The sequence below is a fragment of the Cajanus cajan genome, chromosome 3, assembly GCF_000230855.2.
Source record: "Cajanus cajan strain Asha chromosome 3, NIPB_CcT2T_4, whole genome shotgun sequence".
Taxonomy (NCBI): domain Eukaryota; kingdom Viridiplantae; phylum Streptophyta; class Magnoliopsida; order Fabales; family Fabaceae; genus Cajanus; species Cajanus cajan.
The window spans coordinates 14680789-14708270 of record NC_138519.1 but is presented as its reverse complement, the minus strand read 5'-3'; the positions used below and the strand labels follow the sequence as shown (position 1 = coordinate 14708270).

Here is a 27482-nt window from a genome sequence, read left to right as displayed (position 1 = left end):
AAAGTTATTGAGCGATGTAATACTTAGTAAAAGTTACACCAATGTTATTATAACCCTTCTCTTTTAAAATATTATTTTTATAAATTAAATTTTAACATTTTAAATAAATTATTAATTAACTTAATATATTTATTCATCTTAAATCTAAGATATAAAATTTAAAAAATGTATTTATCCTTGTTTTATTTTCTAATTATCAACCATTAATAAAATACTAATTTAAAATCTTATCTAGTTATATCATAATATTTTCATATCAAGTTTAAAACCAGATATTAGTTATACAAAAGTATCAAAATCATATAGTAAATTATTAATAAGATTCTAGTTAAATAATTTAAAATAATCAATTTTATCACACAACAATAAAGAAATACTAATAGTTAAGAAAATACATTTGTACTCTTCCTATTAGAAAGAGAGAGGATGTTATAATTCTTTTTTTCCTCAAGATATCACATCTCTTCTATTAATAAAATTTAAATATAAAAATTTATTTAAAAATAGTTATCATAAGTTAAAAATATATATTATAAATATGGATCAAAATAAATAAGAAATTTTAAAAAATTCATATACTCTAATTAAAAAAATGCCTAAAAATCCAATCATAAAAAAAACCTCTAAATATTTTTTCACATAAATAACTATTGGTATTAATTATGTAGGAGTACATATAAATATTTTTATTTATTATAAATTAATGTCTTACTCTTACAAAAAAAGAAAATGGGATTGATACTCAACAACAATATTATTATCACTTTCAAGCAATTTATATATTTTTTTAAGTTTTATTTAGCCACCGAATAGAATTCCGTCACTAATTTTGACTAATATTTAGCGACCGAATAAAATTTTGTCGCTAACTTTAACTAATATTTAGCTACCGAATTCAATTCTGTAGCTAATTTTAACTAATATTTAGCGACTGAATTTGTGACACCCTTACTACCCCAACACATATATAATATAATTTAATTAAGAAGAATAAACTTTCAAAGGGTTCGTAAAAGGGTTCACATAAAACTTCAAATCTGTTCTTTCTTCAATATAAGAGAATGACTGAAAAATAAAACTTGAAAGGTAAAATTTAAGAGTTTACAATTTTAAAATCATTTATTACAATACCAAATCCATATAAATATTCTGTCCTAGAAATCCTCTGCCCCGATGTCACACTATCAGAGCATTTCCATAATTTTACTGTTGGCATTCTAGATGCCACTCGTAGCCGGATCTTCTTCACCTAAAATATCCACAGTTTATATGGTGAGAAAAGAAAATATCTATATGCAAAGTACATACAAACACATCACAATATAATCTCATCATAATTCATTATTTAATAATATATATATATATATATATATATATATATATATATATATATATCAATCATTCATCATCTTCACATCTCAATTCACATTTAACATATCTCATTTCACATACATATCTCAATCCATCATAATCCACACCAATTATACAATTTACAACATAATTTCCATATTCATAATTCATGTTAATCTTACAATTAACAATATCATTTCCACATCCATAATTTACACCAATTTTACATTTAACAAATATCATTTCCACATCCATAATTCACACCAATCTCACAATTAACACTATGCCAAGACCTCGCCACATCTGACACAAGTGATACGGGTTAATTGCCTCCCACACCAAACCAGGGTCACGCCCTCCCTGTAGCATCACTTACCCAGGGGCCGTGCCATCCCTAGTCATTAAGGAGTACGCTCGTCCCTGAAGCATCACCTACCCAGGGTTCGTATCATCCCTGATCATCCAGGAGTATGCTCGTCCCTGAATCATCCACTACCCAGGGTTCGTATCATCCCTGATCATCCAGGAGTACGCTCGTCCCTGAAGCATCCACTACCAGGGTTCGTATCATCCTCGATCCTTTAGTGTGAGGAACCACAATCACATTACAATCCACATAGTCTCTTGCAATTAACTCTATGTCAGGGCTGCCATAATCGACATAAGTGGTGTGTGTTAACTGTCTTACTCATCCCACACCATGCTAGGGTCACGCCCTCCCTGTAGCACCACTTACCCAGGGGCCGTGCCATCCCTAGTCATTAGTGTGAGGAAACACATCGCAATCACATTTTTAATCATGTCCATACAACATCTCATCTCATATCACGATTTCATATCACATACATAATTCCATATCACATACTCAACAGATAAGTCTAACAAAATAAGGGTTTACACATCCTCAAGCAATTCACATCTCAATCATCAATTCTTATAAAATAATATAAGAATAACATTCATAAACTAATATAATAAACATTGGAATTATCAATTTAATATAATTTTAACATAAACAGTAAAATCCCCAATTATTCCAAAACCTAACTCATAGGCACTTTTCTACAATTTCGTTCTCCCTCTCAGATCATCATTCTTACAAATTATTAGCATATCTATAATCCTCAACACATACAGAATCTAATAGGATCCTCAATTTCTCAAACAGAAATCATCCAATTTTTCACAACCTAACTTACTGTAACGCCCAAATTCTAATACCCAATTTATATAATAAAAATTATAAAATTTTAAAATATTTCTGCAATTATATCATTAACAATATCTATATATTTATTTAATAAAAATGAAAGTAAAGAAAAGATTATTTTGTGAATTTAATACATGACATATCGTTCTAAAATATTTAGAATAACGTATTAATTTACACATTATTCCTCTTCCTTACCCTTTCAATACAATATTTATATTCATAATGGAAAGAAAATTTCAATTAAAATAATATGATTGACAAGTAAAGTTATAACAAATCCATCAAATAGCCTCCATATTCCGATTTCCTTCCAAGTAGGACAGCAATAACAACAACAGCAAAATGATCTGGAATCTCAAGTTGATCCATCTATTTTATAATATATTTAATTTAAAAAAAACAAAGAAAAGAAAGGAGTAAGAACGATATCCAATAAATAAAATAATTCAAAAGAATAAACAGAATTATTTATAAACAAAATTAAATATAAATATATATACCGATCAAATATTAGTTTTTGGTGATACAATAAAATTTGAATTATACTTGTAGTGACTAGTCAGGATAAATGAGCATCATTATAACAGCAACCAACAAAAGGATATTTCACCTTCATTTCTTACTCATTTAAATCCCCAAGGTTAAACCTCCAGCTACAAATAATTCAAACTTTATCGTCTATGGCCATAGAGTATTATTTATCTTTAAAATGAGTCAAAAACATTTTAACAAATTATATTAATCATAAAAAATTACTCAAAATAGATTTAAGAATTTATCATTATTTAAGCTTTAATTAAATAACACAAATTTAAATAAAATATATTAAGAGCACTAATTAATTAAATGACAATGACAATTATTATAAAATAATTAAACAATATAAAATGTGAATATATTAATAATTATCATGGATAAGAATAATCATAGAATAAGTAATAGTAATTAAAGGTTAAACAAATATATGAGGTTAGAAACACCCCACTAAATAATAAAAATAACATAAATAAATAAACATAATAATTAAAAGTTAAGTAGTTAGATGAGGCTAGGAACACCTCACTGAATAAATATAACAATAACATAAATAAACATTGTAATTAAAAGTTAAGTAGTTAAATGAGGTTAAGAACACCTCACTGAATAAATATATAAATATAGTGAAGTTAGAAGCACCTCACTGAATAAATATATAAATATAGTGAAGTTAGAAGCACCTCACTGAATAAATATATAAATATAGTGAGGTTAGGGACACCCCACTAAAATAACATAAATAAATAAACATAGTAGTATATAAAATTTTAAAGAGATAAAGTTCTCCTCCCCTTACCTAGAAATACACACTTATCAGATTTTTATTATCATACGTTCTCTTCAATTTTTCCCGTTGCTGCATGTCTTAATGGGAGCCTATTTATAGGAAATGAAATCTCACTTACTACACAATTGTATCTTATCCCCTTACGTAATTGCTTACGCTAAAGCTATATGATTGCTATATAATTGCTTTGCCACGTATCACATTTCCTACGCACATAATTGCCAATTGCTATACATTCACAATTATTGCTTTGCCAATTGCATTCACATTGCTACTGCACTTAGAAGAGGCCATGTTAGGATTTGATTTGGATTCTAATACATTATTACAAAATGTACTATTTATAATAATATTTTATTCAAATGAAGGGAATTGGAATTCGATTGAATTTCGTCTGATTGAATTCATAATTACTACAATTATTATATATATATTACTATTCAAATAATAAAATACTATTCATGAAAAATTTGATTTGAATTCTGATTGAAGATTATTATTCATCAAAATAATATTATAAAATATTTTTCACATTTTTTTTTTAACTTTTAATAATCCCATACATAAAAAAATAACCCTTTTAATATTAATATTGAATAAAATTTGGGATGTTACACTTACAGGCACTTTTCTATAATTTCGTTCTCTCTCCCAGAGCATCATTTTCTCAAGTTAAACATATATTCGTAATCCTAAATATATATAGAATCACATAAGATAATTAATCCTCCAAACAGAAATAATTATAAAATTATTCATAACCCTAAGGGCTCTTCCTCTACCCAATTCCCTCATGTAACTCTACATATAAATAATCTCCTTTTCCCCCGTACCTGGATAAATAGGAACTTGAGTAGAACCTCCTCCTATTTTTCTTTAAACAAGGATCGGAACTAAAACTGGAGTAGAACCTCATCCTCTGAGTTCCTCTTGGTCTTCAGAGAGAAGAAGAGGAACGAAAGAGAGAACAGAAGAGAAGAGAGAGTGAGAATGAGAGGTGTGTAGAAATGAGAGGATTTGAGGCCTATTTATAGGATTTTTCGCCCACCTACCACTACGGCCCGTTCCAAAATCGGAACGGCCCGTTCTGGGCCATTCAAACCTACGTAAATTTTTCAACTGGAACGACCCGTTCCCAAACCAGAATGGTCCGTTTTGCTTCCAGAACGGCCCGTTCTCAAAACCAGAACGGCCCGTTCTCCCATCAGAACGGCCCGTTCTGCTTCTACAATTTTGGCCATACTCACTATTCCAGAACGGCCCGTTTCAAAATTGAAACGGCCCGTTCTGGGCCACGAATTGGGCCTTTGGCCCACGAAAAATGGGCTGTTACAGAATTCAATTCCGTCACTAATTTTAACTAATATTTAGCAACCGAGTTCAATTCCATCGCTAATTTTAACTGATATTTAGTGACCGAATTCAATTACGTCGCTAATTTTAACTAATATTTAGCGATCGAGTTCAATCTCGTTGCTAATTTTAACTAATATTTAGTGACAGAATTCAATTTTTTTGTTAATTTTAACTAATATTTAGTGACTGAATTCAATTCCATCGCTAAAAAAAATCAAAATTTCTTATTTAGCGACCGAATTTAATTCGGTCGCAACGTTTTTTACAATTTAGTAGCTAGATGGCTGCTGGTTCTGTCGCAACCTTTGTGTTCATGAAACACAATCAAGCAACAACCGAAATAGTGACCGATTTTTTAGCGATGACTTATTTTGGTCGCTAAATCAGTTGCTAAATAGCGACTGATAAATTTCGGTCGCTATTTTGATATTTTGTTGTAGTGTTTTTTTGGTAGAGAAACTTGTTAAAAGGATACAAAAAAATTGTATTATAATTATAAATTATTTTGAAGTATATTGATATATTAATATTAAATTTTACCCCTATAATGCATGGATCACCATATAGTTTAATGTGAGACTCTTTGTTAGGCATATGATTCTAGCTAGGGTTCACACACACATATCTCCATATTGATATGATATTATCTATTTTGAGCATAAATTCATATAATTTTTCTTTTGATTATCCTCTAAAATTAAGGCCTCTAACCAATGAAGTAGTATGTATTTAAGAAACTTTTATTTCTCTTTTTATTTTAATGATATGAGATTTTGTTTGTATCTCAACAATCTTGCCTTCAAACAAAAGACCTAATTTTTTATTCAGCGGAATCTATTTTGCATTGCAATATCATTGTAAAAAACATAAATTTAATTTTTTTAATGTATTTTTATTAGTTAGGCTAATTTGATCCAATGGTCTAACATGGGTCAGATTGGATCATAAAATGTCCGTTAAAAAAATATATAGATCAAGTCAACTTAATCTAAAATAATACTTGACACAAGATATATAGCTAGCTCCTTTTTATTATTTTACCATCCAGCTAAAACAAACCCTTAAACCAGAAATGTGTATGTAGTTTTATTTAGTTGACATCCTTAAATCAGAAATGTGTATGTAGTTTTATAAGATTATTTTAATAAAAAAAATGTCTTGTAAATTTTAAAAGATTTTATAAAAATATAATAATTTTTAATATTTTTTAAAAAATGTAAAAAGAATTTTTTTAAAAACTTTTATAACAAAATTTTTTAATATAGATTTTAATGAACTTATATCATAAGAATTTATAAAATTTGAACAGGTTTTATAAAATTTTAAAAAAATAATATAAAATTTTAAAAAACAATACAATTAAACATAAATGATAAGAATTAAATAAATAAAATAAAAAATAATATCAATATAAAGAATATTTAATAAAGAATTGATTCTAACTTTGTCTATAACAATATTTAATAATTCAAAAATAATTTTAAATATTTAATAATTTAAAAATAATTATTGTTAAACTATACAGAAATTTGTAGATAAAGAAAAGACGAGAAAAATAAAGAGAAGAGATACACAAGATAGATGAACAGAAAAAGGAAGAGAAGATGAAATAGAAAGAGGAGAGAAAATGAGATAGGAAGAGAAAAGAGAGAAGGAAAAATAAAGTCATCTAAAATCTAAAAAAATTTAGTGAAATTGTTGTATAGTCAATTATATATAAATTTTACTAAAAAGGACACAAAATTCGTCCTTCAGAATAATCCATTAAAATTTATATGTTCTTGAAAATCAACAAACCTTTTTTAAGTTAAAATTTTTTTAATTGAATATCATCATATTTTGACATATTCCTAAAAAAAATTAATTGTCTTGATTGAATATCATATCACTTTTTTTTTATAATAAAAACATCTTTTAATAAGTGTTTCCCTAAAACAACAATTGTATTTAATATAATTTTATTAATAATTGAATATACTGAATTTTGATTCAACTATGATAGTCCTAATTCCTAAACAACTATAAAGATATGTCTCCAATAAAAAATCCTTGTATTCTATGTAAAAGAAAATTACGATAACACCACTTCCTTCCATTCATCCAAGATAATCCTGATTTAGAAAAGAAGGAAAAGAATACCTTGATATTTAGTATTTCTTCTCTATAGTTGGTAATGATATAGTATGATTTAAATTTGTAAATATTCCCCATTCTCCTCATAAAGTAGGAATTGTATTTCCTGCTGAGACCATTCTCGAGAAGAACATGGAGATTCATATCAAGAGAAATGAAAAAGAAATCAAATGTTAGAGACAGTACAAACAATCATTTGCTACTACATTGCTCATTTATTATACAGAATCTTTAAACATTGATAATTCCAAAAATATGATAGAGAAATGAGCATAACATTGATAACCTTGTTTCTGCTAACATATATATTTGTTGAGTTACAATGGTACATTAGCTATCCACCTTGTGAACATGGCAAAACCTTCCTCAGGCGTGTACTCAGAAACTGTATGTCCTGAACCCTACAATTAATTACAATAATATAAATTTAGACAAGCTTACAAGATACAAATATTTCACTACATTATGTACTTTTCTTAAGAAAGGATAAATAGCACCAATTATTAAAAATTGAATGTTCGTACCTTCACTGTTGCAAAAGTCATTTGATTAGAGTAAGTCCTTGTGTATCTGCATGAAATGAAAATTATTCACAAAGATTTGAACACATGTTTGTTGTCTTAGGGTTTATTGGGAGAAAAAGCAAAATATAAAAATGAATCAAAGGTAAAATAGGATTGAAAGAATAGTGTGCATCTCCTTTTTCTATCTTTAAAATTTTGCCGTATGTTATATTTCAATCTGGAATCTGCCATTATATCTAGAGAGAATAAAATAAAATCAAATTTTTTTATTTCAAATACTTTCAATAATATTAATATATATATATATATATATATATATATATATATACATGGATAAACGATAAATATCTAAAAAAAAATGATAAAGTATTAATTAAATTTATTTGAATAATTGGATCACAATATCTAAACTAATTACCCCAACATGCCTTAGCAAGACGGTGGAAGAGACAACACCAATCTTGGACATTAAACATTTATGTCGTGTAGCACCAAGGGGTTTGATGAATAGGTATGCAAGTAATTGATAGCTAGACGGAATATGAGACACTATGAGTTCCTTCTTGGTAATTAAGTCATCTACAAGAAAAAGTTAAATTTTCGACGGATAATTTTCGACGGACAAAAATCCATCGGAAATTTTCCACGGATTTAGATCCGACGGAATTTTAATTGATGGAATTTCTGACAGAATTTTTGACGGAATTAAATCCGTCTGAAATTTTCGACGGAATTTCCGACGGATTTAAATCCGTCTGAAATTTCTGACGGAATTTCTCACGGATTTAAATCCGTTTGAATTTTTTGACGAAATTTCCGGCGGATTTAAATCCGTCTGAAATTATTAAATAAAATATAAGCCAATTATTTTTCAAATGCAAGCAATCCTGATCCCATCGATACACATAACAAATGCACTATATAATATTTTCATTATTATATGGGTGTTTTAAAAATATAAATATATTATAATGAATAAGATAAATATAAATCAGAGTGAGTGAGGTATGACTTACCTATATATAATTATATGTTTAGGTTCTTATAAATTATAAATTAATTAGCGTAAATGTGTTTTTTTTACTTATCTTGAAAAATACCAACACATGACGTCCAAATTTAAGAATAACATATCTTTTCTTTAATTTTTAAAAATCACTCATCTCTTTGAAAATAACGTTATTAATTAAATAAGGGGGAAAAAAAGTTAAATTATGTTCTGCAAATCATATATATGTATCTATCATTTATTTCTAAATTACATCCAATACTATGTCATTTTCATGAAAACTTTCATTGATCTTCAATTTTGAAAATAAGATTTTTTTCAATTCATTTTTAAAATTATTACTTAAATTTAATATATTTTTTAAATCATAGTGTGCATGATATTTAAAATAAATTTCAAAAAAGTTGAAATAATGAAATAAGAGATCAAATCTCATTTAATACTCACTTAAAAATTTGAGAAGAGATATACGTATGACGTTATTGAGAAAAACTTCAAGTAGGGGTTAATGGAATTTTTTTCTAGATTAAATCTTCTTTATTTAAAACTTAAAACATTAAAATTAAAATAATTACACTAAATAATTATTTTTGTTCCTAATAACTGATTGATTTAAAAATCTCTCTTTAAGTTGTAGTAATTTCTTAAATTTACATTTTACTGATTTCTGAATTTTATATTTAAGTAAATCAGTAAAATACAAAGTAACGAGTATAAATATGAGTATTTAAAACTTCAATGAATCTATATATAAAAAGTAGAGATAAAGATAGAGAAAATGAATGGAAAAAAAATAGTTAAATATATAGTTGTTTGATTATCTATAGTAATAGATAAAGGGAAATATACGTCATCTTGTAACTGATTTTGTCTAAAAAATAATATATAATCATACCCTTAACTGATTTTTATTTTATATATTCTAATTTTATTTGTAATAATATGATTATATATTTAAATAGTTTAATTTTAATAATATTTTAAGTATATTTTTGTCTTTTCACTTAAAATATTTGAATTTCTATATTTGAATTTGAATTATTTTTTAAGTATATTTTTGTCTTTCTGTCTTAAATTTTTGAATTTATATATTTTAATTTTAATAATTTTTTATTTTTATTATTTATCAATTCTTTTCTTTTTTAATGTTTTATAACATTATTAAAATTTTATAATTTTAATCTTTATAATTTTATCTTACTTTTTATTTTATAAACATAATTTGGATTATTCATTTTATAATTAAATTAATTTTTCAAATTTTTTATGAGTTTACATTCTAAGAATGTATTGAAACCCCTCAATCTTTGATTATTAGATAGCAACAACATGGATATTCTGATTATTAGACATTATGTTATAATTCTACTGATCGTACTATATGTTATTTTTAAATTTGAACTCCTAAACTTTATTTGTTACGTATGACATTTTATTTTGTATGAATGAACTTGTTTTGATTTACATAATTATGATTGATTTAATATCTTTAAATAGGATAATTATTTAATACAATTTTGAATTTAAAAAAAAAAGATAATTTTTCACAGAATTTCCCACGGATTTCCCACGGATTTATCCGTGGGTAATTTTCTCACGGACTAATCCGTGGGAAATTCTGTGAAAAATTATTTTTTTTAAAATTCAAAATTATATTAAATAATTATCCTATTTAAAGATATTAAATCAATTATAATTATGTAAATCAAAACAAGTTCATTCATACAAAATAAATGTCATACATAACAAATAAAGTTTAGGAGTTCAAATTTAAAAATAACATATAGTACGATCAGTAGAATTATAACATAATGTCTAATAATCAGAATATCCTTGCTGTTGCTATCTAATAATCAAAGATTGAAGGGTTTCAATACATTCTTAGAATGTAAATTCATAAAAAATTAAAAAAAAATTAATTTAATTATAAAATGAATAATCTAAATTATATTTATAAAATAAAAAGTAAGATAAAATTAGAGAGATTAAAATTATAAAATTTTAATAATGTTATAAAATGTGACACCCTCTACCCCAACATAAATACAATAGATATAAACCATCTATATATAAATTCTTTCTTAGTCTAATATAAAATAATTATCTCAAGTATCATTGGGTAAAAGATGCACATTCATAATTTTCAACTATAAGTATCAAATTGTCAAGAAATAATAAAATAAAGATTATAGATTAATCCCAGTAAAGGTGGCAGGGCCTCCTAGTTAGAAATTAACTTATAATCTTTTAGAAAAATTATAATATGACAAAAATACACACTTTCAACATAAATAACATAAAAATTACAAAAGAAAAATAATAATAATTTAACAATAAGTCTAGCTAATCCCGATGTCACATCCTATCAGAGCGAAACCCAAACAGAAGCCTAAGCTTCACCACCAACATCCTCAGCCTCATGCTAATTATCTGCATCATAATTTAAATATACACAAAAATGACAAGGGAGTGAGAAACTTCTCACTCAGTTGCAGATATAGAAATAAAAGTTAAATAGCACACACACACGCAATATAATTCACATATATAATCAATCTCACATATATGCTTATGTATAATGATTTTCTTGACTTGACTCACTATTGTATGCATGTGGCGCCATACGGAAGTTTCAGAATTTATCACTGGTGACCCAAAGGTACACCTATCACTGGTGTTCATACACCTCGTTAGCATGTTACATCACTGGTGTCCCGAAGGCACACCTATCACTGGTGATCATACACCTCGTTAGCATATCGTGGGTGACTCAAAGGTACACCTTGTTAGTCGTGGGTATGCGGCCTCAGCGGCACACCTGGAGTAATATGTGCATATGATGCATGTCATACATTCACAGACTCAACCTTTAGCATGTTACACATATTATATTCATATTTCATAATTAAGAATTATTTCAATAATCCAATTTAATAGTCCAATAGTCCAACAGTCCAAACAGTCCAACAGTCCAAACAGTCCAACAGTCCAACAGTCCAACAATCCAACAGTCCAACAATCCAACAGTCCAGAGGTTGCTTAGGTATCATATTTTTCAATAATAATATATTAAGATCTTTTAAGTAAAGTAGGAAGCTTAAAAGGTAATATAAGATAATAAGGAGGCTCAGCCTTCCATTTAAATAATAGATGACAAATTTATAAATACTTAGGAGGCTTAGCCTTCCATTCAAATAACAGATTCTAATATGTAAATAAATAAGATATAAAACAAAACACATCAATAATACATATTCAAAGAAATAAACAACAGGCAAGGGATCGGGAGCCAATCCAACAAACAAACTATTTAACAATTATTCCCACACCCCCAAGCGAGGTTTCCCACTCCCCCCTTACCTGGGTTTACAGAAATTTGGGCAGAATCTCCTCCTCTCTATCTTTCCTTAAAAGGAATCGGAATTAGGGCAGAATCTCTTCCTCTTTCTCCTTAAACAAGACACTAGAGCAGAACCTCCTTTTCTTTCTCCTTCTCTCTCTCTTACTTTCTCTCTCTATTTCTCCAGAATTTCCTTCTCTCTAGAATTCTAAATTTTCAAAACCTTAAGTCCCTATTTATAGAATTTTTGAAGTTACTATGCACTATGCACTATTCATTAAAATAATATTATAAATTACTATGCACTATGCACTATTATATTCAAATTTATTATAAAATTTGAACCCGCGTCCCTCGTGCAGCCGCCCTTCACTGTGCAATTGCATAGTGAAATACTATTCATACATACGTATACGTAAATAGTAAAATACGTATACATAAATAGTAAAATACGTATACGTAAATAGTAAAATACATAAATAAAATACTTATTCACATAATAAATACATAAAAAAAATATTTCTTTTCATTGAATAAAATTTGGGATGTTACATAAAACATTAACAAAGAAAAGAATTAATAAATAATAGAAATAAAAATTTATTAAAATTACAATATAGAAATTCAAAAATTTAAGACAAAAAGACAAAAATATACTTAAAAAATAATTTAAATTAAAATATAGAAATTCAAATATTTTAAGTGAAAAGACAAAAATATACTTAAAAAATTATTAAAATTAAACTAATTAAATTTATAATCATATTATTACAAATAAAATTAGAATATATAAAATAAAAATCAGTTAAGGGTATGATTATCTATTATTTTTTAGACAAAATCAGTTACAAGATGACGTATAACTTTATATTAAATGTGAATATTGTAAATTCAACCGTTAGATTAAAAAAATTTTAATCTTAAATCATATATACAAAATGTTATATTAATCGAAGATGATTTCTTATAAAACAAAATTAAATCTGTTGGAAAATTTATATTTTCGATGAGAAAATTTTTGTAGGAAAAACTATATTATTGATGAAATATTTCAGACAAATTTATATTTTGTCGAAAATGTAAGAACTGATTTTAAATTTGATATGAAAATATTATGATATTATTAGATAATATTTTAAGTTAGTATTTTATTAATGGTTGATAATTAAAAAATAAAATAAGGATAAATACATTTTTTGAATTTTATATGTTTGATTTAAGGTAAATAAATATATTAAATTAATTAATAATTTATTTAAAATATTAAAATTTAATTTATAAGTATGTAATAAATAAATATTTATAATTTTATAAATTATCTTATCATTATAAATTATAAAATTAAATAATTTAAATTATAATTTTAAATAAAAATAAGTAGATGTTACTTATAAAAGTAAGTACATATAAATAAATAATAATTAAATATATTATTATTATTATTAATTATTATTATTTGTAATATAAAATTATTATATATTATTATTATAGTACAAATATGAGATTGTATATTTGAGGATGACTTAAATGAATTAATTTGTACAAGTTATACTGACAACATACATATACATTTCGGTAGCTTACTCATCAGAATTTCACAGATAAGCGTGCTTAACCTGGAGTAGTACAAGGATGGGTGACCTTCTGGGATGTTTCCCAGAAATTACACAAATAAGGATAAAACACGCTAAACAATGAAATATCGTGAAATAGAACCCTTGAGAGGCCAAATATGAGGGTTGTTACATCAATAAATTTATTAAAATTAAAAAAAAATTATAATTTTCGACGAAAAATTCCTTCAGAGTAATTTCCCACGGATAAATCCGTGGGTAAATCCGTGGGTAATTACCCACGGATAAATCCGTGGGAAAATTCGTTGGAAAGTTACCCACGGATAAAAATCTGTCGGAAAATATTTCAGACGAGCAATTTACCGACGGATTAATGTCCGTCGGTAATCCGTCGAAAATGCACTATTACCCACGGATTTTTGGCATTTCCCACGGATTCTGGCCGTCTGTAATAGCGAATTTTCTTGTAGTGTCACAATCAATAAAAATATGCTTTATACAAGAGTGGAACATCGAGTTGGCACAAAGAAATGTTACTTTAATATTGTTAGAATAGATGAGTGACTCACCAACAATAGGAAGTTGAAGTTCCTAGAACAACTCCTTAATCTAGAGAATTTGAACTGTAATTGATCCAATGATACAATATTGTCTCTACCTTTGTGGATGATTTAACAATTGTTTTGTGCTTTTTACAAGACCAATAGGTAACATTAGGACCAAGGTAGATGATGGAGGTTGTAGTTGATTTCATGTTAGATAAGTTGTCTCCATCCTAGAAAGTGACCTAACCACTATTGTAAATGAATAATGACTTGTCAGACTTTGAATTTGTGAAGTCAACACTCAACAAAAATTGTTTTAGTGCACAAAACCAAGCCTGAGGAGCTTGCTTGAGGCCATAGAGCATTTGCAAGGCTTGTAGACATGATCAGGGAATTGAGGGTAGATGAAACCAGGAGGTTGACACATTTATATGTTCTCCTCAATGGTAACTTGGGGAAAACGTTGTTGACATCCATTTGGCTCAAGTGCCAGCGTTTTGCGAAAGCCACACAAAAGACCAACTTTATTGTTTGCAGCTTGATGATTGAGCTAAATGTGTCATCCATGTTACGCTTGATACAATATACCCATTTGTTGCCAATGTTGTTGAAGTGGTGTTTTGGTTTAAAGATTCCATTTTTAGAGCATGTGACAACGAGGTGGGTGGATTGTGGTTATGGTTCTTCAACAAGGAAATAGTGTTGGAAGAGGAAATGTTCAAGTTGCAATCTTGAGACTCGTTGAAAATATGTGGCAATTGGAGTGAAGAATTTGAATTGGATGTTTAGTTTGTATGCTAGTTGGGGATGATGGTATTTGATTTGAATTCAAAGGATTGGTTTGAGGATTAGGTGATGGTGGGATTTGATTATTTAATGGTGGAGGGATTATTGGAATATGTGGGATTTGATGATTTAAAGGTGGATGGATTATTGGGATAGGTGGGATTTGATTATTTATTTGTGGAGAGCTTACTAGGATAGGTGGGATTTGATTATTTATTAGCGGAGGGATTATTGCGATAAGTGTGATTTAATTATGTGATGGTGGAAGGGTTATATAGATAGGTGAGATTTGATGATTCAATGGAAGATTAGGTGACGATGATTGGTGTAGATTTCGGGTAAGAGTAATAGAATTTGAATTTGATATAGGAAAATTTGAGTTGGCAGGGACATTTTCAGTGCAGTAAAGAAGCATGTTTTCTACAAACTGAACATGACGGGATGTATAGGTCTTTTGTAAGGGTGGATAAAAACAAAGATAGACACTTTGTGTATTGATATATCCAATAAAGATACAAGGTTGATATTTTGATTGAAGTTTATTATTAGGTAAGTGGCAGTGTGTAAAATATAGGAGCAAAAAGTTATCGATAATAATGCATGGTGAAGGAGTGTACAGGTAGTTTCAACAAGGTGACAATATTTGTGTTTGGATAAGCCGTTATGTTGGGGAGTGTATGGTGGGATGATAAAGTAATAAATGTCATGTTTTTGAAGGAAAGGTTTTAGTTTAATGAATTCTCCTCATTATATAGTGTTTTGATTTTGCTTTCAAATTGGTTTTTAACAAGGGATTTAAAGGTAGAAAAAATTAATGAAATATTATATTTTAACTTTATTGGATATAGCCATACATATTCAAAGAAATGATCAATAAAAAAAACGTAATAAAAAGCTCCATTTATTGATTCAATTGAGAAAAGACCCCATACATCAAGGAAAATAATTTCAAGAGGTTTATTATTGGATAAGGTGGACTTGAAAAAAGGAAGTTAATGACTTTTATTGGATAAACAGTCTAGACATGTGAGAGACATTGAGGCATAGTTGGAAGGAAGAATATGCTTGAGGACTTAAAGGTGAGGATGACCAAGATGGTAGTGCCACATCTTTATTGAGGGATATGGACATTGTAAAGTGTAGGAAATGATTGCAACTTGTATGCTTGATCTTTAGTTTTTCCTTGGAGAAGAATCACTCCCATTTTCAGGATTTTTACCTCAAAATGTCAAGGGAAAAATTCAACAGATACAAAGTTAGTTTTTCATAATTGAGAAACTAAAATTAGATTTTTGGTGACAAAGGGAACATGTAAGGTATTAGAAAGATGAAGGGGAATGGCAGGGGTGGGGTAGATCAGTTGAGTTGTGTAATGGAAATACCTTTACCATTGGCAATATGAAGTTGATCTAGTTAGTGTAATCATTGGAGATGGAGAGATGACTTATGTCATTGGTCACATGGTGAGATGCTCCATAGTCCAGAAGCTAAGAGGTGTTAGAATGGGCCTCATATTGACTAAGATTGGCCTGATAGCGAGGATGATCAGTTGGAAAACCATGTAATCGATATCATGTTTTCGTAGTATAGCCTTTGTGATCACAATATTAATAGATAGAAATTTGGCATTTAGAGCCTTGACTATTATCTCTAGAAGAGGAGTGATGAGTTATTATTTTCCCTTATTTTCTTACCTTTCTGTACTTATTTTAATCTCTGATTTGTGCTTAATTGTTGATATTCTGCACTGTTTTCTATTTGGGCTTTAATTGGACCAGTAATTCATATTTTAACTAATTTGAATTTTCTGAATCTAATTATTCCAAATTTTATTTTCAGGGCAGTTTAATAATTAGTTGGGCTTGGAATTAATTTTTGGACTTCAAGAGGAGCTGCCACGTCATCTGCCATGTCACCGCTGCACCATTTTTCACCTCAGCATTTATTTTTAGTTTTTATTCTATTTTATTGTAGTTTGGGTCAGACTTGTATTGTTGGGGGCCCATTAGTCATTCTAGGTCAGACTTAACCTAGGGATTGCTACCATGCAAGGGGGCAGCCTCCATTTTAATTTTGTTTTGTGTTTCAGCTAGTTTTTCCTTGGTTTTTCTTCTTCTTCCTTGTGAGACAGAATCAGACTGAGTAAACCTTATTTATCTATACAGTTTCGTTTCATCTTCATTCCTCTATTTTAATTTACGTTCTTGTTATTGTTGTGCATGTTCGTTTTTCTATTATGAGTTGATTACCATTCATATTCATTTTTCGTTCTCCATTTTTTGTTTTGATGTTTAGCATTATGTCTCTGTTGTTGCGTTTTGATTTTATGGAAGGCTAGAACCCCAGGGTTGGGCCCTTGGGCAGATTGTAACCCTCTGATGGAGGTTCTCTCTATGTGTTGCATTTATGCTCCGCTTGATATTCTTCCTTGTGAGGTCTCTGTTCTGAGGCGTTCAACATCTGATTCATGTTGCTTAATGATTCTGGGTTGTTTGAGTTCAGTATCTCAGGTTTCTTAATCCTGAGGAAGGAGGTCTGACAAGGTTCACGTTTGCTTAATTCGTGTAGTGAGGTCTCAGGTTAATCTTCGCTTAGTTGGTTAATCTGGACTGAACATGATTAAGTTTGGACAAATTATCTGTTGTGAACCGAGGATATTAGAGGTGCATTATGTTCAAGGGTCTGACCTATTTTAATTACTGCAATTAATTCATATCTACTCTGTGTTTTATTTAATTTCGATAATCTACTCAAAATCCCTCCCCCACTACGTGTTTGATCCTTTGACAGAAAGAAGTGGTCCTTGGGAGACGACCTAGGAGTCACTTCCTAGTACAACATTTTAATTATTTTATTTGTCCGGATACGGCTTCGACCAAGGAGCTAATACAATTTGATGAAAAATATTGTTTGCTACAATTTGACCGTTGAGAGATATTTGTGTAATTGGCATTGACAGGAAAAGATTGTAGTTGACGTTCATCCTGTTGCATGAAAATTTTAAAATCTACTAATTTGTCAAAAAGTTCATCAAACAATAAAGGAGTGTCTCTAGTGCAAATTAAGGCTATGAATTCGCAAAAAGATGGTCCAAGACCTTTGAGAGCGATAATGACAAGATCAAGGTCATCAACAGGATGACCAATAAAAGTAAATTCATCCTCTATCAATAGTATTGAACGCAAATAATTATTGACACGGGAGGTGCCTTTGGTGATAGATGAAAAGCGTTCTTTTAGAGACATTACATGAGTACAAGACCTATTCACATAGTGTTTGTTTAACCTCACCCGTGCAGCGATAGAAGAAGTGATCAAGGTCATGACAAGTTGTGCATCAAGGCCATAGGAGTGAGAAACACATAGTGAACTTGATGTTTCCAATGGTGTAGGCAGGGTTGACAATGACCGCATCTCCTTCACCAATAGTTGGATTGGGACAAGGTCTGTTGCTAATGATGTACTATAAAGATCATGGGCTTGTAAAAAATGAGTTATTTGAGTATGTCAAGTGCGATGATCGTTAGAACTGAGTTTATTAATGATGTATGTAGTGGTGAATTCTACAAGCACAGTAGTTAGGGAAGCCATGGGTGAATCAAGAAGTGACCGTAAAGATATAGGCTAATCTGATATCATATAGAGAATAAAATAAAATAAAATCAGATTTTCTTATTTCAAATATTTTCGGTACAATAGATATATACATAAATAAAGTATAAATATTCAAAAAATACAAATAAATATCTAAAAGATATAATAAGATATTAATTACAATTATTTAAATAAATGGAGCACAATATCTTAATTAATTAACCCAACAATTTCGTCTTCTATTATATGGGTTGGGCTGACAATTAGGAATAATATAGAAATTTTATATAATTAGGTAAAATGGGATTGACGAAGGTGCATCTCCTTTTCTAGCATTAATGATGTCCCGTACACTATATACCAATATAAGATCATTCGCTATTTTCTCAATGCACATAAATTTTGGGTCAAACTCATGGTCCCATATGCTTCAGGGGACCCACGATTTTCCCACTTGGACCAACACATGCAAGTGTACGAGTAAAGGTCTGATTCTGATGCATGATCTGCTATGCAGTTTTGAATGGAAAAAAAGTAAACAATTATCATAAAAAGGCTAAAGTTTAATGCCTACCCTGCAACTTGTCCTTCTATAAGCCATGGCCTCCAATCTTCCACAATGGAGTAGTTTAGAGCCCTAATCCACGCTTGGGTCGATATGAAAGGAACAACTGCATCATGATCTCCGCTGTCAACAACAAAATACCGTTTGCCTTGTGAAATCAGCTGGCTCCTGATAGTCACGAGATAGCTAAAAGAAAAAAAGCAACAGTTTTCAGAAAACTAAAATTTAAGTTCGATGTGAAAATCTTCACCTGTATATTAATGAACGGTATCCTTTTGCACTAAGATTTACATGAATGTCGAAGCTACTAGAGATCTGGTACTCAAAATCAGTTTGGTTACAGCGTTTCCATTTTCCTATAGTTCCCTGCAATATATTAAGGTATGTACATTAATATGTGCATGATATCCATTAACTCTTAAGGCTACTTTTATCAATGTGTCTGACTCAAATTTCAACCCATTTAGAACTGAACATAGAATTAAGTATTTGTTGCTAATTGTGGTGTTGCATTACCAATCCGCTAAACATAATTAAGTATATATTCTACCAAACCTCTCGAGTATGCAGCGACTTGCGAACACTCTCATCATTGGCCCATTGAGCGGAAATGAAGTCACTAAAAATCTACAATAACGTAAAATGGAGAAAATCAAATTTGGAACATTGTGGACAAAATATGTGTGAAAGAGTCTATACAAGATATGCAAAAGTTACATTGCAGCATAAGTTTGGCTCTCTCGTATAATAAGAATTAAGAGAGGCCTCAAACTTTTGATACAGATATCTCCTCCACGGAGCTTCATGTTTCTTATGCAAATCAACTTTGCAGCAGTGTCCCAAAATGTACCACATATCAATTTCTGAAAGGCACTGAAGATAAGAAATAACAGTTTACTAATATGCTCAATAAACCGAACTGATCTGAATAGAAAGGGTAGAAAGGATTATCATAAGAAAAAAGGGATGTTCATTACTTGCCTCTTCAAAGTAGTTCATATCTCTTAAACACAATTCGTTTCTGGAATCAATATCGATATACTCTCCTTTACAATTTCTCTGCAGTGACTGTCCAAAGACAGTAGATGACTAAGAATCATTGGCATTTCATTTTAACATTCTTTTAGTGAACAAGGATACTCAAATATTTTCATGCAAAATTTAAATACAAACATATAAGCAGTCTTTACCAACTTTAGTAGAAAATACAAAATAAATAGCTTTATTAAACTGGAAAAAAGTACTACTTTTACCGCATAGAGTTCATCAGAAATAAGTCCCATTCCATGAGCAAATGAGATTTGATGATTATTTTCTTTTCCTGTTGTTTTTGGGTTCCCTAACAGATATCCCTGGAAATAACGTTAGATCAATGTAGGCTTCATTGTTCATAAGAGGAATTGATTACATTACAACCTTGAAAAGGTAAATTTTGAAAAGCTTGGTTGAATGTTTTGGCGTTTTAAAAATTGGATTCCAGTATCAAACCTTCTATCCAAAATTATATTTTGTGTGTAGTAAAAGCATAGACAGGTAAATTAATTGCAAACCTGGAGATTTATCTGTGGTTGCAGACCTATTTCATTTCCTGTTAATCAAGGAAATTCAAGAATAACGGTTAGGTTTATCTGGTGCATGTTAAGCAAAATATAGCTATGCATGCGCACAGGGACGGATCCATTTGTACGAGAGTTTTTACTTTTTTCTATTTTTTTATATATTATTATTATTACTATTATTATTATAATATATATATATAAATTATATTTTAATTTATTAAAAAAAATTTAAGTAATAACACACATCTTATAGAGATATAATACTTGCCACTAAAAACTATCTTTACAAATATTATAGATATAATATATGTTGATATATTGTTAAAAAAATGTAAATCTATACTAATGACATTTTTTGTATGTAACTATATGTAATATTTCTTATAATCATTTTTTTTTATATTTTATATGTTAAAATATATTAATATTTCATTTATATTTTATTCTATTGTGTAATTTCTTTCACTTTATGATAAAATTATCATAATTTTTTTTATTATAATATAATTTATTTTTTGTCTGAAAGATTTACTACTTCTTTATTCATTAAAGATGTCATAATTTAGTTTACAAATATAGGTTATTTTTCAATTTTTATTTTATTTTTTAACCATTAATTTTGGTATTGTATATGTACATTGTGTGTTGGTAGGAGATGATCCAAATTAAGAGGAATAAGAGTAATTGTCACACAAAGTTTTATTTTTTTTTACTTAAACATATTTAATAAAAAATAATTTTACTCTTATAAAAAAATATGTTATCATAAAATATTTTTGTTTTAAATGAATATAGAAATTTAGAAGAGATACAAAAGAAAATAAATAGTAATTATATTATCTTTATCTTAATAATTTATACTATTTTGTCGTCTAATATTAAATAAATCACTAAAAATTAAAAAGTGTGATAAATATAATATCAGACACAAAAAATAAATTATTCCTCTATTTATGAGAAAATTTTAATTTATAAAAAAATAGGTGTATTAAATTTTTTATCACAAAAATATATTTATCTAAAACATTATTATATTTTTAATCAAAAAGTATTATTATAGACACTCAATTTCGTCTAGGAACATACAAACAAGGAAATGAACTTCTATTATCAAAGAAAAGGAACTCCCAAGTATAGAAACAACAGGACATGACATCAGAAGGGCTAAAGCCCAAACAAACTGGTTTTAGTAGCTCAGAATGGGCTGTTCCAAAACCGGAACAACCCGTTCCCAATATGGAACGGGCCGTTCCTAAATTAGAATGGGTCATTCCAAGTTCCTAAAAAGGCTTAAAACCCTAGTTTGGAACGGATCGTTCCAACACAGTTTGTCACGAGTGAAATTCCAATCCAGAATGGGTCGTTTCGAATTCGGAACGGGTTGTTCTGGCCATTTTTTATGTTTATAAATAGTAGACTCAGACATTGTATTCATGGCTTAAAAATTTCGTATAAGACTCCTTTGAGCTCAAAATTTCTCTCTCTTTCTCTCTCTTTTTTTGTATTTCTTAAGATCTGCGAGGCATTTGTGTAGTGTGAAAGGTTGTCACAAAGCACGTAAAACTTCCATATTTGATGATCTAACAAAGCTTGCTACAAGGTATTTCAATCAATCTTCTTCTCTCTCTTTTATTTCTCATCTTTAATAGACATTGTTATAATAAAAGCAATCATGTAGACATTTTAGGGTCAATTGTATAATTTAAATTTCAAGCATGTAAATAACCATTAATAAAGGGGATCAAATATTTAACTCATTAATTCTTCTTATGTTAACTTCATCATAGGGTACCGATTAAGGGCATTGTAGGGGTGTTTAATACTTTCCCTACACGTAACAGACCCCCGAACCCAATTCTGGTTATCAAGGTCATTATTGGACTTTTGAAAAACCTTTTCTTTTTCTAATGTTTTGAGTAAAACATTGGTGGTGACTCCAAAAACATATTTTCAAAATCATTAATTAAAGATTAGTCTCATCTCCGAGCATTCCTTAATTAATGAGATTTTTCAAAAAGATGTCTAGACTATAGATTGCAAGATCAGAAATTTTCGGGTTACGACAATTATAAAATATTATATTACCCCTACTTAAGAAATTTTCTAGATCCTTTGGTGCATGTGTATGTTTTTCTCATGTACAACAAGTAATCAGTGTAATTTTACCTATATTGTACTCATGAATTATTTTTTAAAAGATTCAAATTTTGCAATGCTAGGTGGTATGAACTAGAGTGTAAAATATTTTTTATTTATTTCATTTTTCTTTATAGCGAGTTTCAAAAGTGACAGAACAAGTCAGAAACGAATATAAGGGACTAATTAAATAATTCATTTGAGTATAGTGAGTAAAAAAATTAAATTAACACGTCCTCTCTTGACTTGGAATTTCTGTTTTGCTAACTTCCACACACCGAACAAGCTTCCACATACCGAACAAGAATCCAAATAATTAGTGTATTCGTGTGAGAATATTAGTTAAAAAATGATTATGAAACATTTTCTGGTACATTGTTATAATGAGTTGTAAAGACATAAGCTATTAATTGAATAACCGATTCATATTATCAATTAAGCCTTTTAAAATATCTTACCATTTGAAATTTCTTGAACAATACCAGGGACAGGTATGCCAGAATATGAATCACCTCCCATGTAAAATTCATTTAAAAGAAATTCCGGGTGATCAATCAGCCACTGCAGAGATTATCATATAAAAATTAAAGCTTACTAATAAAATGATCAAAATTATATAGCTTGTTTTCAGAATGGTTAGAAGATTGATTCTCCTAAAGTAAGCTATAAACAAAGGAGAAAAAGAACGACTATGCACGAAATATGAGGACAATGACTGTACCCTCCTAAGAAATTGATGGGTATGGTGAACTAATTTCCAGTCACTCCGTTGAGCAGTGAGATTTTTTGCATACGAGAAGCCACTTCCAAAAGGCAAATCTACAAAAATAATGCTACATACCTTACAAAACAAAACGTTTACATTAGTGGCACCACATCATCCTCCAGAAACAAAATATTAAACAAAATCATGTAACAATTACAAGTATTACTCTGTATACAGTTGTCTCAACACATTACAATCCCGTGCTTAATAATTATTTATATAAATTTTTGTGTTAACTTTAACAAACAAAATCAATGTCAACTTCATGAGGATGCATTCTGTAACCTATACCTTAGTCCAGGACTGTGGCCTCAAGATCAAATTTGGCAAGCTCCCATCATATGACTCAGTGTCGAGTGCAAGTGGACCTATTTACACTCAATTGATGACAAAAGTCATTCAGTCTGGGAAAGTTATTAACTGAATCACTTTTTGTAGGATCAACTCAATTGTAGTGAAAAAGTAAACCCAACATGGAAAAATAGTGAAAACACAACAGTGGTGTCAATATTTTGCAGCAGAATGATTTCTGTCTGATGAAAATCTATATGCCAAACTGGCTATATTATGGTATTTCAATTAGATAAAAAAATAATAATAAATTGACTTAAAATACAGATACTGCCACATCTATAATTAAAAATAATAAATTTGTAGCCTGAATTCACATATGCCAAAGTTATCAGCAGCGAAAAATGTGACTCCTATGTACCAACTCGATACATAATAGTATGGTAGATAGAGCTGAACCAATTGAATGGCTCTAGAGTTAAACAATTCTTTTGAGTATCAAAATTGTTGAGTGGCCACAGGCCACTGACCAGAATGTTCCTATCACTTGTACACAACTGATTAACCACATTTTAGAAAATAGATGGAGCTAAGGTTCTCAATTCTCATGGGAAATACTTGTGCTGACAAAGCCATCATGTTAGGTGTTGTGTGTATCATAAGAAGCTCTCAGACTGTTTATTTATTAATCTTATGTTATATGTCGGCGAGTTTGTGTTAAAAGATTTTGGTGTAGGACAAATGTTATAACGTATTGGAAATCATCAGAAACAGAATTGTTGGGGCAATATCTCAATACTAGAGAAAATATGTTGACAAGTTGCTCGAGAATTTTAGAATAAATCAGTTTAAACCAGTTTGTACTCCTTTATCTGAACAATTTAATTTTTAAACTTGTTGGGTCCATCACTGATTATGACTTGGTATATGACAAGGGTCGGAGTAGGAGCATATTTGGTTCAGCTTCTTTTGAACAATACAACCACTGTACCTTTTTATTTATTTATTTCTGTAAAAAAAATTGTTCAAAAGTTCAAATGATTACTATATTTAGTTATGCCTTTATCTCTATCCAATTTTTAAATATTTTCCATTTCATAAGAGAGAGAAATGATAACGGAGGTCATACTAGGAAATTAAATTATTTAACATAAACAAAGATATTGTTTTCAACATAAACAAAGATATTAATTACTTTTCTCAATTAATGTGTTTTTTTTCTTTGTCTAAAGGAATTACAAAACTTCAAATTTCAGAATCTGTGTAAAGTACTCTAACTCTGAACACTAAACCAATTGTTTATTAATGTGCTGTCTTTAGAAGCGAAACAGTTAGTCAAATGGAAGGATAATAAAAAGAAAATTCATGAAATATTTCAAAGTTGAAAACCAAAATGGCAAAAAAAAACCAAATGTATTGCTTGTTATTGCAGGAATTAAACAAAGTTTAAATCTCAAGTTACCTATTTGAAAGAGAAGACCCGTTAATGAAGAGCAACCAGGACCCCCTGACAACCAAAGCATAAGAGGGTCTTTCTGAGGATCGCTCTCTGACTTAATAAAGTAATAAAAGACTTGCATGTCATCATCTTTTCCTCCCAATCCCACATAACTGTCAAAAAATGCACACAACACAACCAGAGTGTCCAAAGTGTGAAGAGTAACAGCCCTTTAAGTTGACTAAATTAAAATTCAAAATCTTGAAACTAAACCAGGGGAGTGGTGTTGCTTACCCAGTTTCCAGTTCGAAAGGAAGAGGTCCTTCAAAGCCGGGAAGCACTTCCACCTTGGAGCGAGAAGTTCCGACCCGAACGAAAATTGCAAGACCAAGTAGAAGAATAATGAGAAAATGGCAACACAGGTTAGAAATCATGCTGAAGTTTCTTCTCGTGCAGTTTTAGAAGTGGCAAATGCGACCTTGTACAAAATCATGTGTGTGATTGGTTTTGAGAGAGAAATATGGATCCCTTTAACTATTGACAAAGCAATAATGGAGGGAAACAAGGACGGGGCCACACTATAAATTTCAACCTCCGAGTATAATATTATCCATTAAAAGAAAGAACAAAGACTTCAAACAAAAATCGATTGCTATCATGGGTCGTTGCATCGCATGGTTTATTGGATATCGAGTAGAAATAAGGTTTTTAAAGACTATATAACCAAAGAACAATTATTATCTTACAAAATTGAGTCAAATCTATTATCCTGAATGCGACTTTGTACAAAAAAATGTGTGTGATTGGTTTTGAGAAAGAAATATGAATCAATTCAGCTACTGGCAAAGCAATAATGGAGGGAAACAAGGACGGGATCACACTATAAATTTCAATCACCTAGTACGTAGACAAAAGATATTAGATAAAATAACAATCAAATTCTGATGTCCCATATTATCATTGATTCAAATATTTAAATTATTGTTGTTATTATCTTTCTATTTTTATTCAGTTATACCAAACCCTTTTATATATAGGATTGCTTCTCATTCAATAAAACACATCAACATTATTTATTCCAAACCCTTATATGGTAAAAAACTATTTATCTTAAATCATTAAAAAAGGGTCATCCATCATTTATTCACGTACCAAATCTAATAGTGCTGGAGGTGAGGGGGTGTATTGAGAAAAATTCAAGTCTCATATCAACTAGAGATAAGGACATTAAAGAATATATAAGTGGAGGTAATCCTAACCTTACAAGTTAGTTTTGTAGAGTTGAATTGGGCTCAAATTTACTATTCTAAGATGAAAAATTGATCAACTATGTCTTCATCCAACAACACCATTCCAATATTAGATTCCCAATCTGTTGTAGTTCTCAATAACCATGCAACTGCCAAGCTTAATGGCAAATAACCATGAAACTGCCAAGCTTAATGGCATGAACTATCCTGCATGGAAAGTACAACTCATTGCCCTTCTTGTAGGGTATGATCTTATTGGCTTCGTTGATGGACAACTTACGTGTCCAACATCCAATCATCGTGATTTCACATACTAGAGGCATTAGGATCAATTGATTCTTCATGCAATCATCTCCTTAGTTGATCAGAATGTCATCACATTGCTTAGAACCGTGAAGACATCCAAACAGGCATGGGATATCCTTAACAAGAGATATGCCAACAAGAAACATGCTCGAATCATGCACTTGAAGGAACGTTTAACTCAGTACACGAAGGGCTCTTGGTCCATGATAGTATCTTCATGGAATTAAATCCTTGGCTGATGAATTAGCCATCATCAACTATCCTTTGGATGATGTTGATCTTGTTAGCCATACCATCAATGGTTTGGGTGATGAATATAAAGAGGTTTCTATTGCCATTCGCACAAGGGAAAATCCTATTAGATTTGAGGAATTGCATGATCTTCTCTTTGATGTTGAAAGTTATCACAAAAGGGATGACAATA

The 27482-nt window shown here is 29.4% G+C and overlaps 1 protein-coding gene and 1 long non-coding RNA gene across 6 annotated transcripts; both read right to left on the bottom strand.

Moving 5' to 3' along the window:
• Positions 1-2657: 2657 nt before the first annotated feature.
• LOC145955587 (uncharacterized) lies at positions 2658-5210 on the bottom strand. Its single transcript, XR_014432240.1, has 2 exons — positions 3897-5210; positions 2658-2932 (listed from the first exon to the last, which is right to left on the bottom strand). It is a non-coding gene; the product is annotated as an uncharacterized LOC145955587 (long non-coding RNA).
• A 2229-nt stretch (positions 5211-7439) lies between these two features.
• Positions 7440-26775, bottom strand: LOC109792889 (serine carboxypeptidase-like 11). 5 transcript variants are annotated; one of them, XM_083070523.1, is made up of 14 exons: positions 25797-26775; positions 25527-25675; positions 24065-24141; positions 23729-23848; positions 23466-23568; positions 20863-20900; positions 20560-20664; positions 20294-20380; positions 20030-20185; positions 19868-19939; positions 19563-19678; positions 19322-19435; positions 7901-7946; positions 7440-7777 (listed from the first exon to the last, which is right to left on the bottom strand). In XM_083070523.1, the coding sequence occupies exons 1-14, from the start codon at positions 25934-25936 to the stop codon at positions 7694-7696; spliced, it is 1407 nt and encodes a 468-aa protein (XP_082926649.1). In that variant the 5' UTR covers positions 25937-26775; the 3' UTR covers positions 7440-7693. The 5 variants fall into 5 exon arrangements, with proteins under 5 accessions (XP_082926649.1, XP_082926650.1, XP_082926651.1 ...); XM_083070524.1 differs by having other exon boundaries at positions 7478-7777; positions 20566-20664; positions 25797-26773; XM_083070525.1 differs by lacking the exons at positions 7440-7777; positions 7901-7946 and adding an exon at positions 11022-11339 and having other exon boundaries at positions 25797-26774.
• Between the last annotated feature and the right edge of the window lie 707 nt (positions 26776-27482).

Excerpts from the sequence above, each read along its gene's own strand:
- LOC109792889 (XM_083070523.1), bottom strand. The coding sequence starts at position 25,936 with ATGATTTCTAACCTGTGTTGCCATTTTCTCATTATTCTTCTACTTGGT. Across the intron at positions 20,381-20,559 it reads ATGAACTCTATGCGGTAAAA|TCACTGCAGAGAAATTGTAA; the intron begins GTAGTACTTTTT and ends GTCTTTGGACAG. Across the intron at positions 7,778-7,900 it reads TGACTTTTGCAACAGTGAAG|GGTTCAGGACATACAGTTTC; the intron begins GTACGAACATTC and ends AATTAATTGTAG.